The sequence below is a fragment of the Peromyscus californicus genome, unplaced genomic scaffold (assembly GCF_007827085.1).
Source record: "Peromyscus californicus insignis strain IS unplaced genomic scaffold, ASM782708v3 Scaffold_6__1_contigs__length_162567912, whole genome shotgun sequence".
Lineage (NCBI taxonomy): Eukaryota > Metazoa > Chordata > Mammalia > Rodentia > Cricetidae > Peromyscus > Peromyscus californicus.
Window position 1 is genome coordinate 72927493 of NW_026294584.1, and position 17311 is coordinate 72944803.

Genomic DNA, 17311 nt, shown 5'->3' on the forward strand with positions numbered 1-17311 from the left:
GGATGCATGTGGGAGAGGCAGGCTGTGTGTGAAAAGGGACTGAGGGGAGGTGCCAGGTTCTTCTGCAACAAACCATTCTTGTAGGAGTTTATCTGGTCCCATAAGATCAGTACTGATCCCTTCAAAGGATGGTGCCTGTGTGACCCAGTCACCTTCTGCTGGGCCTTACCGTCTGCAGCTTCCTTCATCTCAACACATCTCAACCAGGCTCACAGCCTACGGACCATAGAGGACACACTCAAGCTGTGTCTAGTTACTTTAAGATTTGTTTTGAACTCCCCAAAGGGTCTGGGGACCTCTACAGGGGAGCGGACTGCACTTTGAGAACCAGTGGTACAGCCAGGGTCATGTCTCCTGTTGAGATGGTTCAGTCCTTCAGTGTGTGCAGGTGAGACTTCATGACTGGTGAGAAGGATGTGATGGGATCCACCTTCTCGTAAGGGCATTGCTGCAGACTTGTTTGGTAATTGTTCTGGCAAGTGAGGTTTCCCTTGTGATATATGAATCCCATGGAGCACCTTGAATGGTGGTTGCTGTAGAATTTTCTGGTAGAGTTTATCTGGTCCCATAGGTCTGGTAGGTCTTTGGCATTTTGGCCACATGTGCTGGTTGTTCAAGAGAAAGGATTCAAGACTTGCTGGGTATTCACCAATTTTTACTAGTAAGTCGTGGATGAGGTAAGAGGCTATACATGTGTCTCCTTGGGAATGGTGACTAATGCCTTCATCCCTCTATGCAGCCATGCCCTGGACAGCTTTGGAGCAGATTTATAGTATCTAGTCGTTTCCATGAGGCCAGAAAACTACAAAATTAGCTCTCCTTATTCCAGTCCAGCCGACCACTGGCCTCCGAGTTGTTTCTGGAAATGCTTTAGGGATTCTGAAGTCTGAACCAAGGAAAAGCTTCCTCACCAAGGTGTATTTTGTCTCTTTGTAGCAGTCCCCATCCATTGCCTCAGTGGTTAGTTAGAGTGTAAAAGCCAGAGGGGCTGGAGGACACCAAGGAATCAAGGCCTTCTAAACACAGCCAGGCTGGTGCACATATGTACTCCCGGAGACTGAGGCAGCACTCACAGGGCCTGCGTGGGGCTATGCCAGATGGGGTCCTAGAGCTGAAAGGAGAAGTGGACACATGCCCCCATCTCCTAAACTTAGCCATGATGAAACTTATTTTCTCCAAGGGAGTCTCCCTGGGAAACAAACCACTCTTAAAGGTAGGCCCCATGCCCAGCAGTAGACGGTCAACACAACACACTCAATGGCATCTTTGCAAATTCTTTGTTTCATGTTAAGTCAGGGCATTTTCTGTTTCTCTGTCTTTCCCCCTTCCTTCCTTCCTTCCCTCCTTCTCTCCTTCCCTCCTTCTTTCCTTCCTTTCTTCCTTCCTTCCTTCCTTCCTTCCTTCCTTCCTTCCTTCCTTCCTTCCTTCCTTCCTTCCTGCCCTTTTCATATATATTACTTTGTGTTTTGTGGGATGCCTGTATGTATCTCTGCATCTATGTGTTTTGTGGGATGCCTGTGTGTATCTCTGCATCTGTGTGTTTTGTGGGATGCCTGTGTGTATCTCTGCATCTGTGTGTTTTGTGGGATGCCTGTGTGTATCTCTGCGTCTGTGTGTTTTGTGGGATGCCTGTGTGTATCTCTGCGTCTGTGTGTTTTGTGGGATGCCTGTGTGTATCTCTGCGTCTGTGTGTTTTGTGGGATGCCTGTGTGTATCTCTGCGTCTGTGTGTTTTGTGGGATGCCTGTGTGTATCTCTGCGTCTGTGTGTTTTGTGGGATGCCTGTGTGTATCTCTGCGTCTGTGTGTTTTGTGGGATGCCTGTGTGTATCTCTGCGTCTGTGTGTTTTGTGGGATGCCTGTGTGTATCTCTGCGTCTGTGTGTTTTGTGGGATGCCTGTGTGTATCTCTGCGTCTGTGTGTTTTGTGGGATGCCTGTGTGTATCTCTGCGTCTGTGTGTTTTGTGGGATGCCTGTGTGTATCCCTGCATCTGTGTGTTTTGTGGGATGCCTGTGTGTATCTCTGCATCTGTGTGTTTTGTGGGATGCCTGTGTGTATCTCTGTGTCTGTGTGTTTTGTGGGATGCCTGTGTGTATCTCTGCGTCTGTGTGTTTTGTGGGATGCCTGTGTGTATCCCTGCGTCTGTGTGTTTTGTGGGATGCCTGTGTGTATCCCTGCATCTGTGTGTTTTGTGGGATGCCTGTGTGTATTTCTGCATCTATATGCCTTTGTTGCACTTCTTCCTTGGCTTGTTTGGTTGTTTTGTTCTATTCTGATTTGTTGGTTTTGTTTTCTCCTTTTATTTTACTTTATTATTATTCCTTAGTGCCTGCGTTTTCTAAGGAGAGACAGAAAGGGTGTAGATCCGGATGGGAGGGAGTTGGGAGGAACAGGGAGGAGGAGGGTGAGGAGAAACTGTAATCAGAATATATTGTATGAAAAGCATCATTTTCAATAAAAGAAAAAAAAGGGAAGGAGTTGGGGTGGAGACAGATCTTCCTGGGGAGGGACGTCACAAAGAATAAAGAACGCATTTTTCCCAGCTCCCCTAGCCAAGGATGCTCACTGTCTCTTTCCTTACCCCTCCAGGACTCTTTCCGCAGACGCTCTCTGAGACAGTCCTCAGCCTTGAGCAGGAAGCTCCAAGTCCCAGAGGAAAGCCAGCAGCCACCTGAGCCTCTTGTCCACACCCCAGCCTGTCCGGGTCCACAGGAGGTCCCTGCTTCCCTCAGTGACTCCGTCTCCAGGAGCCCTCTGGGCCAGCTGAATGAATTGCCTAGGGAGAAGCCAAATGCCACTTCCAGCAGCCAAGGGCTGTCCCATAGGGACAGGCCCAGACTAAGAAGTGTTTCAGAGGACAGCCCACTGGGGTACAGCCACGCAGAAACCAGCACAGCACCTTTGAAGCTGTACTTGCCTGGTGGGGATTCCAGGATGACCCAAGAGCAGCTGGAAAAAGCCTGCAAGCGGCAGGACAGCCAGCCCCCATCTCTCAGGTGAGCATGCAGAGCCACGGTGGGGGCTTTCCCAAACCGAGCACCACCTGGTCCACACGGTCTAGCCTCTCGTGGCTTTCGTGGCACTCTCTTGGTTTCTTGTGCTTTCACTGTGAGCCTGCAAGGCAGGCAGGGCCAGAGGATCATGATCAACCAGGAAGAAAATGGAGCCGGAGGTCATGCTTCTTGATGTTCTGGGGGGAGGCCTTCTCTGCCCTTCCCATTGTCCGAGCGGTAGAAGGCTTTAGTTGAGGTTCCCCCAGCACACCTGGAGCAGCACACCTGGATGGTGTGGCTAAGAGGAGTTCCCTGCATTCAATGATGAGTCAGCCCCCAGAGCTTCTTGGGGGTGTTACTTTTATTTTTTTGACCCCGTTTTTACCTCCAGTCTTTCATAACAGGCCACAGGGGGTTGGTTTCTGAGGTAATTGATTTTTGAATGTTCAACTATTCCTACACCTGGAATGAGCGAGCTTCTTGGCTGTGCTGTGACTGGATTTAATTCACTACTATCTTATTTAGGACTTTAGTGCATAGACTGATGGAGGAGGCTGGCTGGTGGCGTTTTCCTGTTGCCACTCCCTCATTGAATGCTGGCCTCCTTCTCTTCTCTGGAAGAGCGAGTAGAAGTTTGATGTTTTGTCTCCTTCAGAACACTGTAGAATTAGTGGGAAGGACTTCTGAAGGGTTTTAAGTTAAATATTCAATCAAAATACTTTCAGTTAGAAATTTCTATTCTTTGTCAGTTTGGCCAAGTTATATTTTTCAAGGACTTTGACAGTTTTTATCTGTATTTAGCTCACTGGTATAGATTACACAGTTAAAATATACTTCGTTCACTTTCAAGTTTGTAAGGTCCGTAGTGATGTCCCTGCTTCATTCCTGAAATTATGAATTAGTAGTAATTAAAATATTAGTATCTGCCACCACCCCCTGTGCACTTGAGTGTGTGTGTCCACTCACACCCCATTCGTCTTGTCTATCCTATTTTCTAGGAACCCCTTCGGCTTTATGTGTGCTTTTTCATTAATTTGGGCCCCGTTGAATTATTCCGTTTGTTCTGCTTTCTTTTGGTTTGAGTTGTGATTGTTTTGAGTTCACCGTCGTGGATCTTTGATGTTTGAGTCTCAGCTTGCTTGTCCTGTGGTCTCTTTGCACAGGTCCTTCCGTCCCTGTAGGTTTTCTTCCGGGCTGGTGGCGGGTCAGTCCACAGTGTGAAGGTTTCTTTGCACTTCTGAGGGAAACTCGTCTTTAAACCTCTGCTGCTCCCCCCACTTCCAGCCTCTTTCAGGACATTTTTCTTCCTTTGGCTTCCAGCAGTTTGGATGCGGCACCCAAGTGTGGTTTTCATTGATGGTTTTTTTGGGGGCAGATCAACCTTTCTGAAATTGAGGGTTGATGCTTTTCATCAGTTTGGGTAAATCATCATCTGTGAATGCTTTAAATACAGATTTTATTTCACTCTATTTTATTCTGGTTTTTGGGTCTGGGATTCCACTTACACACATAGTCTTTTCACCATGTTTTGTGGTGTGGATTTTTAATATCTTTACAAATTTTTTTCTTGTCATTCTTTCTCTGTACTTCTATCTGGAGATTGTTTCCTTTTTGCTGTGAGGTCTCACTGCCCAGGCTAGTTTCAAACTCCTGGCTCCCCAGGGTTCTGGGACTGTAGGAGCTCACACCATCAGCCAAGCCCCCATCTGGATATTTTCTTTTGACAGATTTTTTGGTTCATGTTTCTTCTCTTTTGTCATGTCTAATGTGCTATTAAACCTATTAAGTAACTTCTTATTTATTTTTTACATTTTAGAATATTCATTCACTTAAAAAATAGGTTTCAGTTCCTTTAAGATCCTCCTTATTTTCAAGCATAGGATTCATCATGTTTTTAAAGTTCTCATCTCATGACTTTTGTCTAGTTTTCCATTGAATTTTAGTTCTATTTTGTATCCTATTTCCATGCATTTAGTAATTTGACCCGACTCTGGTCATTGTGTATGAATGACCACATTGGCCCTGACTGAGAGAGAACGCCATAGTGCAGGTGTGGAGGCCCGAGAAGAACTTTCGGGAGCCATCGTCTCCTCCCACCATGTGGGTCCAGGGGTTGAACTCAGGTGGTCAGTCTTGACAGCAAACTGCTTCTTCTGATGAGCCGTCACAGCATCTTATTCAAAGGAGGATCTATTTAACTTCCTTTCAGTGGATATTAGTCTCTTGTTGCTTTTAGACTTTGCAAAATACCTCCTCTAATTCTGTTATTGTCTAACAACTTTGTTTATCGTGCCTCTCTTGAATAAAAATCCTTAATTTTGTGTAATAATCTTGTTTGGTATAAGCCTTTCATTTTAAACTCTTACTAATTCTTTCTTGATTTTATGTTTCAGTATTCTGGTGCTTTTTTTCTGTTTACATACAGGCTTCACTTTCCTTTTTATATATTTACTTGTCTGTTCCTGTTGGGGTGAAAAAAAAAGACTCTTATTTTCGTCTTTATAAAGAGAGAAGGTTTTCTCTGAGCTGTCTGCTCTGTAATCTGTTCTTCTGAAATGACCTATGACGTCACCGTTGCTCCTCACTGAGGTCGTGTTCAGGCAGGGCTCTCTAGATCTCCCACCGACTGATTTCCTCCCTCCCAGTGTCCTTCCACTCTTCTCCTCCCTCCTCCCTCCCTCCCTTCTTCCCTCTGTTCTTCTGTCCTTCTGTGCTCTTACCTGTCTGTCTGCTGCCTTCCTTCTGTCTGGAAGCCACACTTCCGGTTACTGTGCCCTTGTCGTTCTAACTCTGTGTCTCTGCGTTGGGGCCAGTCCTCCTCCTTCACAGTTGCTCTCAGGTCTTTGTTTTCCACAGGGTTTGTTTGTTCCTGTGGAGGGGACAACGTGGCCCCGTCTGTAAGGCCCTGTCCCCACCGTCTCACGCTGTCCCTCTCTTGTTAGCCGCGTGTCTATGCTGAGTGTTTTCCTTCGCTGCCGGACCATGCTTTTCTCTTTAACAGCATTTATCGTTACCAGAGATTCTTGGGTTTTCTAACTTGTCTATTGTCTGGCTCCTCCACTGAAGATTGTTTTTCACAGAGGCAGGGACCTTTGTGTCCCCTGCATTTCTGGCAGTCCCTGGTATGCAGAGATACTCCGTGAATGGCCGCTTAGTGGAACCATCACTTCTGCGGACAGCAGCGTCAGTGCAGAAGTCGGTAATTCTTTGGTGTGGACCCATGTTGTGGAAAGCACTGTTCTAAGTATTCTGGGTAATCGTCAAAGGTCTGTGAGGGGATAAGTCCTGTTTCACAGATGAGGAAACACACTCTGGGGTGTTTATTTGCCCACATTTCCACATCTAGTGAGAGTCAGAGCAGAGTCTGCTGAGCACATGGATGAGTGTGTCGTGTCTGTTCCTGATACAAATCCTTCCCACAGCCTTTGGATGGCGGCTCACCGTCGTCCAGCACCTCGGCACGCTGCTGACGGTCAGAGCCTTTTCATCCCGAGCCAGTCGACAGCTAACCTCTAGTTTCATCCAGTGTCTCTCGTGTTCTCCTCCAGTGCCAGAGGAGCTTTGTACCAGAGAGGGAGACGCATAAAAGCCAGTCAGTGGCCCCTTCTCGGGCTGTGGTGGTGTGCGAGAGTGGCCCTGATGTGTAGAGTGGGCTCCTTCTCGGGCTGTGGTGGTGTGCGGTTTGAGAGTGGCCCTGATGTGTAGAGTTGGAGGCCCGAGGTCTTCAGTTCTCACTTTGTTTTCATGTTGCCCCCACCCACTGTCCCTGGCTTGCTCACTCTCTCCCTGGGCTTTGGTGCCCCTGACTGTAAAGTCACCTTGCTTACACATATTGCTGGCCAGAGAGCCTTACTCCAGTTATTCTGCTCCTGTGTGAGTCAGCAGGTATTTGCTGAGTACCTGCTGTTTACACTTAAGCACTTAGGCGGTATGGTTCTGGAATCTGATGACCTGAGTTGGCACGCTAGCTGTGTCCTTTATAACATCCGCCACCGCAATCAGTTATTACATCTTGGTGTGATCTTCATCTTCTAGGAAGAGGAGGTGGGTTAAAATGTTTGCATGGAGCCCTGTCCTCCAGTATCAGGCAAGGTCTAGCCAGGGGTATTTAATGTGTATTTAACAGTGCTGACCTCTATCAGTCAATCAACAGTACCTTTCTGTGTGTACATTCTTCCCCCTCTTCCCCCTCCTGCTCTTCCTCCTCCTGATCTTCCCCCTCCTTCTTTTCCTTTCCCCCTCCTGCTCTTCCCCCTCCTCCCCCTCTTCCTCCTCCTCTCTTTCCTTCTTTCTCTTCTTTTCTGGGTACCATATTAAATGCATCACATTTTCTTATTTGTTCTTCATAATAATCCATTGAGGCACGTATTATTTTTGGATTTTTTTAATGGAGGAGGTTTCCATTAGATAATATCCCCCCCAACAAATTTATAAAACAAAAGGCACTGGCAGCAAGAGCTAGCTACAGCATCTTTGTGACTGTTAAAGTAAAAGGCAGAGATCAGGAAGGCTTGAGTGGTGGTGATCCCAAGGAGATAGCCTCCTCTAGCTCTTTGTAGGCAGGGTAAGTTTCCTTGTGTGGTCACCTGGTGTGGAGGCCAGCCTTGGAAGAACCGCTCACTCCTAGAAGGAAAGGGCTGAGTGTAGTATGTCCCTTCATTTATACGAAGTCTAGCTGTTAGACAAGTCCCACTTCCTCCTCCCCTAAGGAGGCATGGAGGAGAAGAGAAGGCCCATGAGGAGGGGAGCAGTGAGTTTTCTACGCACCAGGGACCTTTCTAGACTCGCACAGCCCATTGGTTAGGAGCAGGGGTGTGGATGGCCTGATGGTGTAGGCAAGTGTGGGCCTGCATTCATTTCCTATTGCAAGCTTAAGAATTGCCAAAATCCTGGTTGGTAACAGCACAGCCTCTCACCACACAGAGGTCAGGGATCTAAGCCGAGTCTCACTAATGCTGAACTGTGGGCAGGACTGGTTGCCTTCTGGGGGCCAAGGGGAAGGGTCTCCTTACCTTTTCCAGATTTCTGTGGCTGCTGGCAGTCCTTAGCTGCTGGTCCCTTCCCCCATCTTTAAAGCTGGCCACATTTGCTGAGTCCCTGTGAGGCGGCGGCCTCTATGCTTTCTTCTCAGCTGCTGTCTTCTCCAAGCATGGATTCTGTGATGATATGGGGCCCTCCTGGACAACCAGGCTGCTCTCAGCACCGGAGGTCATGTGACCAGCGGCCACCTATAGCTTTAACTTGCTCTTGCAGCATGATCTGACATTAATGCAGCAGGCCTGGGGTTAGTGTGGGAACATTCTTAGGGGAAGGGGCCATTACTTGCAACATTTTCTTGCAGCATTTCAGAATTCTGTTTGGCCTCACCACAGTTTTTAAAGATTGTCCTCTGTCCTCAGTCTGTCTGTCTGTACCTTCCAGGAGTTGGCATTTTCCTGTGTTGACCTTTTTCTTAAAAAAGAAAATTTGCACCTTGTGTGAGCAGGGAAGCAGGAAACAGTTACAGCCCTTGATCCCCAGGGACCACGGCAGGTTCCTGAGCTCAGGGAGCGTGTTAATGTCACCAACACGAGTGGATTTCACCTGGAGAAAAGTTGGTATGTTCTCTGAATGCAACCTGGGACTATTAAGGTCTCCAGAGAAGAGGAGTTTAATTTAGTTGAATTTTCCCCTGAAGGTTTGAGATTGGGTATTTAGAGAGGTAGAGTGTAATAGATGTAACAGATGCTCCTTCAGAGCCCATATAACTTGTTGGCTTAATGGACTGTCAGGGTCAGAAGGTCCTTGGACACTTAAGATCTTCATGCGGGGCTGGGAAATAACCCCAGTGAATGGAGAGCCTGCCCAGGCGCAGGTAGGTGGCCCTTGGCTCTTAGGACATTTCCACTTTGCAGTTAGTGCTGCATGTGTGCTGTGAGTGTGTGGTCACCCCCTCCCCAAGCACAGCTGCTGGGATCCAGGTGTGTTGTCCTGTTCTGTCCTGTTCTTCATGAGATCTTTCCCTGGCTTTTAGGTGGACTTAATTTCAGATCCTCAGTTTCTGAGAAAAAGGAACAGGGAAGAGGGTTAGGGAATAGCTACAACCAGGAGAAGCCCGGGGACGGCTCACGGAATGCCTGAAGGAGGTCTGTGCAAACGTCTGGGAGCAGACAGGAGGAGATGAGGCCCTGTAGGGCAGGCAGTGTTGAAGCCAGTGTGGACAGGAGGAAGCGGAAGCTGGGACTTGCTTGTCGTGCTGTGGAGGCCACTGAAAATTCTGTTTCTTCAGGACACACTGAGACCCTGCAGGCTGGGCTGAGGGGTGCTGTGGTCTGGCCTGTTTTGATGGGCTTTCGGAAGCTGATTCCTGGCTTGAGAATAGACTCAAGATTGTTGGCATGGAAGGCAAGGGGCCAGTTAGGAGGTATTTGCCATAATCCAGAAGAGAGTGAACGGTGACTTTCTTCAGTCAGGGTGGTTGACAGTGAACGTGGTAAGCCATGGGAGTGTGATGAGGATTTCCCCATGGATTAGACGGGTTATATTAGAGAAGAGGGGGAAAGAAAGCCCTAAGCCTCAGTTCCAGGGAGGGGTTGTCTTTTCTGAAACAAGGAAGATGGGATAAAGCAAGTTTATCAGGGTATTATCCACCATCTAAATGCCCAGGTCAGCCTGCGTCTTCCCTCCAGAGGGCCTCCTGAGGGTCAGTCATTAGCATGTGCCGTGAGTTGTCCTGTGGTTGGGTTTTTACTTTAGGTGCTGGTGCTGTTGTGACAGGGTGAGGTGGGGAGTCACCAGGGCAGGGGACGGATCAGCAAGGACGAGGGGTCTTAGCCTGATCACATAGAGAGATGTGGAACATGACCTCTGCTTTAGTTGGTCCTACTTACAAGAAGCCAGGGATGAGCTTTTGGAATGTGTGTCAGTCATGGCTATAGGCAGCCCATCCTAGGGTGGGCTAGGCAGTGTGCAGCCTCCGTGGTGAAGCTGAGAAAGAATGATTCTCCCAAAGAGAATCTGAGTCCTTGGAGACTGGCGGGGACAGTAGATGGGATGGATGTATCCAGAGTGAGGCATTTTGGGGGAGCACTGTGGCTAACAGTTCTTACAAGTCCCAGACTCTCTCAGCCCCCAGGGTGTTAATGTACAGTGACCACTGCAGAGCCCGTGTGTGGGTAGATGCCCTGGTGAGAGTGGTCCAGCAGGGCTCTTTCTCAGGGAAAGTGTGGACTCCAGCAGGCAACATGGAGAAGCCATGTCCAGGCTTAGCCCCTCCTGTCAAGGCACCAGTGATTTCTGTCCAAGAACATCCAGGTAACCCGTCATGGGCCCTGTGGCCATATTCTGTTCTCCCAGTTAGACAAGTTCCTTGAATCCTTCTTGGTGTCCCAGCCTGGCCAGGCACTAGAGGTGCTGGAAGATGAACCATATGCCTCCTTCTGTAGACCAGAACCCACTGAGGATGCTCAAGTACAGCCCTTTCGAGGAGTTGGAGAGCAAGGAACAGTGAACAGGAGCTGGTGGGGTGCGGCAGGGCAGAAGGGCCTGGTCTAGAGAGGTGTGCTCCGTGCAGAGGACTTGCTTCATAGGAAGCAGCCACTCTAGGCAAGGAGTGGCTGGGAGTTTGGTCCCCAGACCCAGGCCAGGCTGACCTGTCTTGTTCTACTGGAGGCCTTCACAGAGTCAAAGCAGCTCCTTCAGACACCTTAGCCCCTCTGCCCAGCCCTTGTCCAGGTCAGTGGTTGGTTCAGGAGACTTGGCTCCTCTGACTTCCGTAGAGCTTTCAGGTTTTACAGAATGGACACTAGGTGGCAGAATAACCTTGTCCATCTTTGGGACTTCTGGTTGTCCACTTGTGTACATTTAGCAGGATTCATTAAGTACTCTGTCTCTCCCTCACCACTGTTCTCTCAATTCAAAGCTTCCCTGCCCCCAGTCCCTCCCCGGAGCCCCCAGATCCGGTCCGCATCCCGAGATGGAGGGACTTGTGCCAGCTGAGGCTTGGCGGACACTTGGGGAGGACGTGGCATTTGCGGTTTATTGGTTGTTCCCCTCACCCGAGCATCCTGAGTCTGACAACATGTGTACCACATGGGACAAGCAGTGGGTTGAATTTCCATCTTAACTTGTCTCTGCATTGTTTGGGCTGTGTGTAAGACTCTGGAGACTCAAGCTTGGCTGCCCTTTGAAACCTACACCACACCCAGATGTCCTCCTGCCTTCTGTCCCGCCCACAGAGCCAGGTGGCCTGTTGGAGCTCAGTTCCCCTCCATATTCTGCTCTGGAGATCTGTGGTCCACTACCTCCCCAGGTCTCATTCTGGGCCATGTCTGACCTTGTGTGTGTACTCTGATCCTGCCCACGGCTATTTCTTTTCCCTTCCAGGGCTGGCCTCTCCACAGTAGGTACTGGCAATCAAATGCCAAGTGGCTGTGATGCACACCACAGGCCCCACTCTGTCTCCAAGAAGGGGATGGCATCACTGCAGCCCCCGGTACAGCAGTGTCAGGGCTCCCATGTCGCTGATCTTGTGCATCCTTCAGGAGAAAGAGGCTTTCCACGGTGCAGATTTCTTTTAAGACCAAAAAGTGTGCCCCAAAGGCAATTGTTCGTGTATCTCCTCTTCTTGCCCAACTCTGGACACAGCAGGGTCCTGAGCCCTCCTCTCAGGTTGGATGTAGACTCTTGCCAGCTCTGTTGTGGCCCTGAGTCCTGGTATGGAGGGCAGGAAGATGGCCCCTGTAGATGAAGTAGCTGCTGTGTGATGGAAGGAGGCGTTGAGCTCAGAGAGAATCTGAAGACGCTTGTGGGAGAGCAGGGGTGGTTGTCCGGGCTCTTTTTCCTCGGTGCCTTTTCTGATTCTGAGACTACATTCGGGTGGTCTCCCAGCTAGCTTCCCACAGGTCCCCAGCTACCAGAACCCCGGAACTGGGATGGAGAGAGTCAATCCCATTCTTTTCTTTCGTCCCGACTCCCTGGCTGGCTTCCCCAAATAGCAGCTGAGTGGCAGAGTTCTGCTGTGCCACCCTCTTAGGGATGGCACTCCCACCTTTGAAAAGATGGCCTTTGAAGCTGAGTTCATCAATTCAGAGTGATGGTCTGCCAGGACAGCTTCCTGTATAGTCAGATTCCATGTGTGCACCTCATTCCAGAAAATTCTACTTTGTTTTCTCTGTTCATTCCACAAGAAGTTACTAAAGCCACGGGATTTCTTTCATTTCCTGTTGAAGACAGATTCAGAGCCACAGGTCCTTAGCAGTGGAGCCCTTTCCTGACGGAGTAAACAGTTTTTGATCTCAATCTAAATACTTGGTAGTCAGTTTTGTTCAGTTCGGCAAAGCATTTGCACACTGTCTCTTGCTGTTCAAGTGGTTTGAGGAGAGTGTGCTGAAGAGGGTTCCTGCCTTCAAGATCCGAGACACCCATTCTGAGCTGTTCCTCAGGACAAGTGAAAGGAACAGCTGAAGGCCGTGCAGAGAGCCTGGGTTGTGTCAAGGATAAGGAAGCTGTGACATTATTGAGTACCTATTATTTAACAGGCCCCATTGTAAGAGCTTTAGATGAAGCACCTCATTTAATCCTGGTAACAACACAAGGAGGGCTATTGGATCCATTTTACAGGTGGGGAAACTGAGGTACAGAATGACCCAGCAGTGTGGATCTATGTATGCAGCCTGCATGGGCCTCTGTCTTAGTTAGGGTTACTATTGCTTTAAGGAAACACCATGACCAAAAACAACTTGGGGAGGAAAAGGTTTATTTGGCTTACACTTCTACATCATAGTCCATCACTAAAGGAAGTCAGGGCAGGAATTCAAACAGGAACCTGGAGGCAGGAGCTGATGCAGAGGCCACCGAAGGGGTGCTGCTTACTGGCTTGCTCAGCTCCCTTTTTTTTTTTTTGGTATTTTGAGACAGGGTTTCTCTGTGTAGCTTTGTGCCTTTCCTCACTCTGTAGCCCAGGCTGGCCTCGAACTCACAGAGATCCACCTGGCTGTGCCACCTGAGTGCAGAGATTAAAGGCGTGCGCCACCACCACCCGGCTTCAGCCTCCCTTCTTATAGAACTCAGGACCATCACAGCCCAGGGATGGAACCACCCACAATAGGCTGGGCCCTCCCACATCAGTCACTAATTAAGAAAGTGCCCCACAGGCTGGCCTAAAGCCGTATCTCATGGAGGCGTTTTCTCAGTTAAGTTCTCCGCTCTCCAGTGACTCCAGTTGACATAAAACTAGCTAGCATGGCTTCCTTCTTCACTGTCTCCAAGCCAGGCTAAGAAAGAAGGCTTTCTGAGGAGCTGGTATTGCAAGGGTTTCCAGAGAGTGGGTGATTCCACGCAGAGGAGATGGGATCAACAGAAGATAGGGGCAGTGCTTTTAGCTGGGACACTGGGTGTGTGGGACCAGGAGGAGAGGGGACTGGTGGACTGGACAGATGAGTTGAAAGCCAGACTTTCTTTTCTAGGCAACAAAGAAATAAATCCCAAGTAGTTTGGGTGGTCTGGTGGTTTCTTAAATCAATGATTGATACATGGAGTACAATGTGGTAATTTGACATGTGTATATATTGTGAAATGACTGACTCAAGATAGCATTTCTGGCTGGGCAATGGTGGTGCGCGCCTTTAATCCCAACACTCAGGAGGCAGAAGCATGCAGATCTTTGAGTTCAAGGCCAGCCTGGTGTACAGAGTGAGTACTAGGACAGCCAGGGCTACACAGAGAGACTGTCTTGATTACCGCCCCCCCCCCCAAAAAAAAAGATAGTGTTTCTGTTTCATAGTAATTGTGCATAGTGTGGGTTACAGTGTGATGTTTTGATGCCTACATGTACTGACCAAATCAGGGTAACTGACATTTCCACCTCTTCATCCTTTGTGGGTGGAGTCTTGGCTCATTTACCAGGTAGAGCCGTGCTATAGGAAGCTTAGTCCAGTGTAGTACTGAACAAAGTGGCAGAGGGGCAGGGAGCTGAGTTTCCAGGGAGAAGAAGCCTGAGGATTTGGGATGCAAGGAAGGTTGTGAGCCTGGAGGATGGGGGGCTGCAAGGATACAGGACTGTGTGCATCAGGAAGAAGATGGGTATTTTTGGACACTTACAGGGGAGCTTTTGTTTCCATATTTCAAGTCAAGCAGAACACAGATCCTGTGCAAAGTGTGCCAGGAGGCGTGGGGAGAGAGGGTCATTAGGGTGGTGCTGGCTGGCATGACTCTGGCTGGTGAAGTGCTTGCAAGGTGGCCATTGCCAAGAGTGACCGATAAAGGCATTAAGGCCAGAATTCTGCAGTGGGAGACCCACATGCTTGGCATGGGGCAAGAGAAAGGAGTGGTCAGCACAGAAGGGAGACTGGGGAGTCTGATCCAGTTCTGGTGAGGCAGAGATGATCCCCAGGAGGCAGTGGCTGGTAGTTTGAGAAGGGTGGGATGATGCTGATCTGGTGGCAGGATAAGTGGAGTGACTCATCGGTGGCTTCAGAGAGAGGGCTCTGGGTAGAAGGCTGGGGTAGAAAGTGGGCTGCATGGCACTGATAAACAGGAGGGATAAAGACACCCAGAGGAGAGCCAAGAGTCCTGCTCAAAAGACCTTCAACAAGAAGAGAAGCCTAGGGTATGGGTGGCAGTTGGAGGTTTGGGTAATTAAGGGGTAGGGGACTGTTTTCAAGCTGGGTAAGATGGGAGCATGTTTGCAAAACAAGGCCTGGATTCCAGCTGCAGAGAGCAGAAATACATCATCCACAGAGCCTGGAGGAGTCTGGGTGTGTGCTAGGGTTGAGTCTACTGGGGGACAGTACTCACAATTCATTTTCTGCCATGTTCCATGATGATAACTGATGTCTGTCATGATGACCCCAGCGGGCATTGCAAGTTTCCAAAGTGCCTTTTAAGTCCCTAGTGAAAGGGCCGATTCTGCTCAGCAGAGCTTGTGAGCTACTTGCTTTCAATTGGCAGAGCTTTGGGAAGTCCACTTGTGGTGCACTGGACTGCCGCTTGGGAAGCCGCACTTGATAGTGTTGCAGGACCTTGAAACCCAGTTCTCCGTCTTCAGTGACTCTCAGCATAGCAAGGCAGAAAGAGCCTTGGATTTAGAGTTGAACAGATCTGGGTACAGATCACAGCTCTGCCACATACTAACAGGGTGACCTTGGGCAGTATTTCCCCTTCTTTGTAGATGGGTTTATTCATCAAAAGTGAGATAATATTTACCCTTGTAGGATTGTTCTGTTGCTACAAAGAAATGAAATACTGCACATAAAAGTGTGCTCCCCAACAGTTACTTTAATAACGATCTTCCCATTCCATTTGGTTAGGCTAAACAGTTTTTGTTGTTCATGAAGACATTATTTATTTGTTTCTATTTTATGTGTGTGAGTGTTTTGCCTGCATGTATGTATGTGCACTACGTGAGTGCCTGATGCACACGGAGTCCAGAAGAGGGTTCTGGATCCCTTGAAACTGGAGTTACAGACGGTTGTGAGCTCCCTTGTAGGCACTGGGAACTGAACATGGTCCTCTGCAAGTGTTCTTTACTGTATCACTTCAATCCCTGTTGGTCGTTTTTAGATGGGTGTATTCCTAAATAGATGGGATGACAAGTAAGGCTGGCATCAAGATTACACAAGACTGTGATGGCTCATGAGAAATGTTCAGAGTTCTGGTGAACAAGGCTGTGGGCAAGGGTGGTGATAGCCTATATTCCTGTGTCTCTCTATTCTGTCTCTCCTGAAGGGTCCGGTTAGTAGTTCCCCTAGTGCATTTGTGATGAATGGTGTTGCTAAAATTCCTTCCCAAGGGTTGACACAGGCAGTGTCTGTCCCTTCTCCTAAGGTCCCAGTGGCAGGTAGAGGCATGATTCCACCAATGTTCACTGTGGGGAACCAGTGAGCTTATTGGGCTTCCTTATAGAACATAGGTGAGGGCTGCTTGCAGGGGTGTGGGTGCTCTTCTCCCCAAAAAGCTGCATCTGGGAATCTTTACCCAGCAGGGATGAGGGGTTTTCTGTAGATGCAAAGATGGAACCCCCATTCTGGTCTTCAAACCCCCTCCACCCCTCCATGAGGGAGTATAAGCAGTCAAGAAGTCCACCTGGGATGATCTTTTGTAAGAGGGCACAGATGAACTCCCCAAGATGGTGGTTGCTTGGCTGGATGACAGTCACGACAGTGGCCTTGCTTTGTGGTGAAGCTTTTCCTCCTCTGTCATGAAGGTCAAGGGGGAAGGGGTCCCTCCACCTGAAAGCTCTGGAGGTTGGTACGGGTGTGACTCTTCACTTCTTTCGGGCAGTTCTTCCGTAGGTCTGGACTATGGGCTGGCACACTGAGCTGCCCCCACTGGGCCGACATGATTGTGGTCCTCTGTCCCCTCTGTTGCTTCTTTAGGCGAGTGTGAAGACTCTGGGAGGAGGGGCATTCCTATAAGTGACAGTATGGCTCCCTGTGGCCCCAGGGACACTTTATGTAAATTCTCTCTCTCCACATAAAATTTCCTTTCAGTGAAAAGGGAGAAGGCCACTGAGTACCCCAAGAGCGTCACCTATGGCAGCCAGGTCAAGCACTCTGCCCCTTGTCTAGAGACAAGGTTCAGTATTTCCCACCCACCTCCACGAAGCAGTGTAGAAGCTCTTGTATGGAGGGCGTGTGATAGGTGTCCAGGAGCCAGCCCTGAAGCTGCTAAGGAAATCTACCCACATCATAGACTGTAGCCCAAAGCCACCCTGTGCCTTACCAAAGCTTCTCAACAAGTCTCAAGTCACTTTCCATCCTAGATGTGACCAATTAGCCACCCTTAAAAGCTCTGGGAGCGAATTAAGTGAAGACAAGTTGAACATACCCCATTTTAGATCAAAACAAAAGCACAGCCAGCTCCTTTAATATTCAGCAAAGACATTACAACTGCTTTATTCTTCTTCTTTTAAGAGAAAATGTCTCCAAAGGGAACAGGTCCTAAATGGGGGAGTCTGAGAGTACTTAGACAAGGATCCTGGCTTTGAAGTGTCATCATACAAATGAAGCCACAAGAACTCTCAGGGTGAGTGTTGCTGTTTTAGGAGAGGCAGGCTGAAGTACTTAGCTGTGGTGTGGCATGTGTGTATCTACATGCATATGTTGAAAGAAAACATAGCACATGTGACTTGTCATCATAAGTAAAGGGTCCACTAGTATGTGTTGCATTCTCTCTCTTTTCTTTTTTTTCAGTGAAGGCAAATTCAAAGTACATGGAACAGGTAGGGAAAAGTGAGTGGCAGATTCGATTAGATCTCTTACCACTGAGAAAAGACCAAAAAAAATGAGGTCATAGTGTGTGTCCTTAAATGTTGGGATCTGGATGAGGTGATGGCATAAA

At 48.8% G+C, this 17311-nt stretch overlaps 1 protein-coding gene across 4 annotated transcripts in view; it reads left to right on the forward strand.

Moving 5' to 3' along the window:
* The window catches only part of Mindy4 (MINDY lysine 48 deubiquitinase 4), a 135647-nt gene that overhangs the window by 14290 nt on the left and 104046 nt on the right, over nt 1-17311 (forward strand). For all 4 annotated transcript variants that reach the window (XM_052719592.1, XM_052719591.1, XM_052719590.1 and 1 more), the window contains one exon: nt 2589-2995. In XM_052719592.1, the coding sequence (XP_052575552.1) occupies nt 2589-2995 (407 nt within the window). The remainder of the gene's footprint in view (nt 1-2588; nt 2996-17311) is intronic.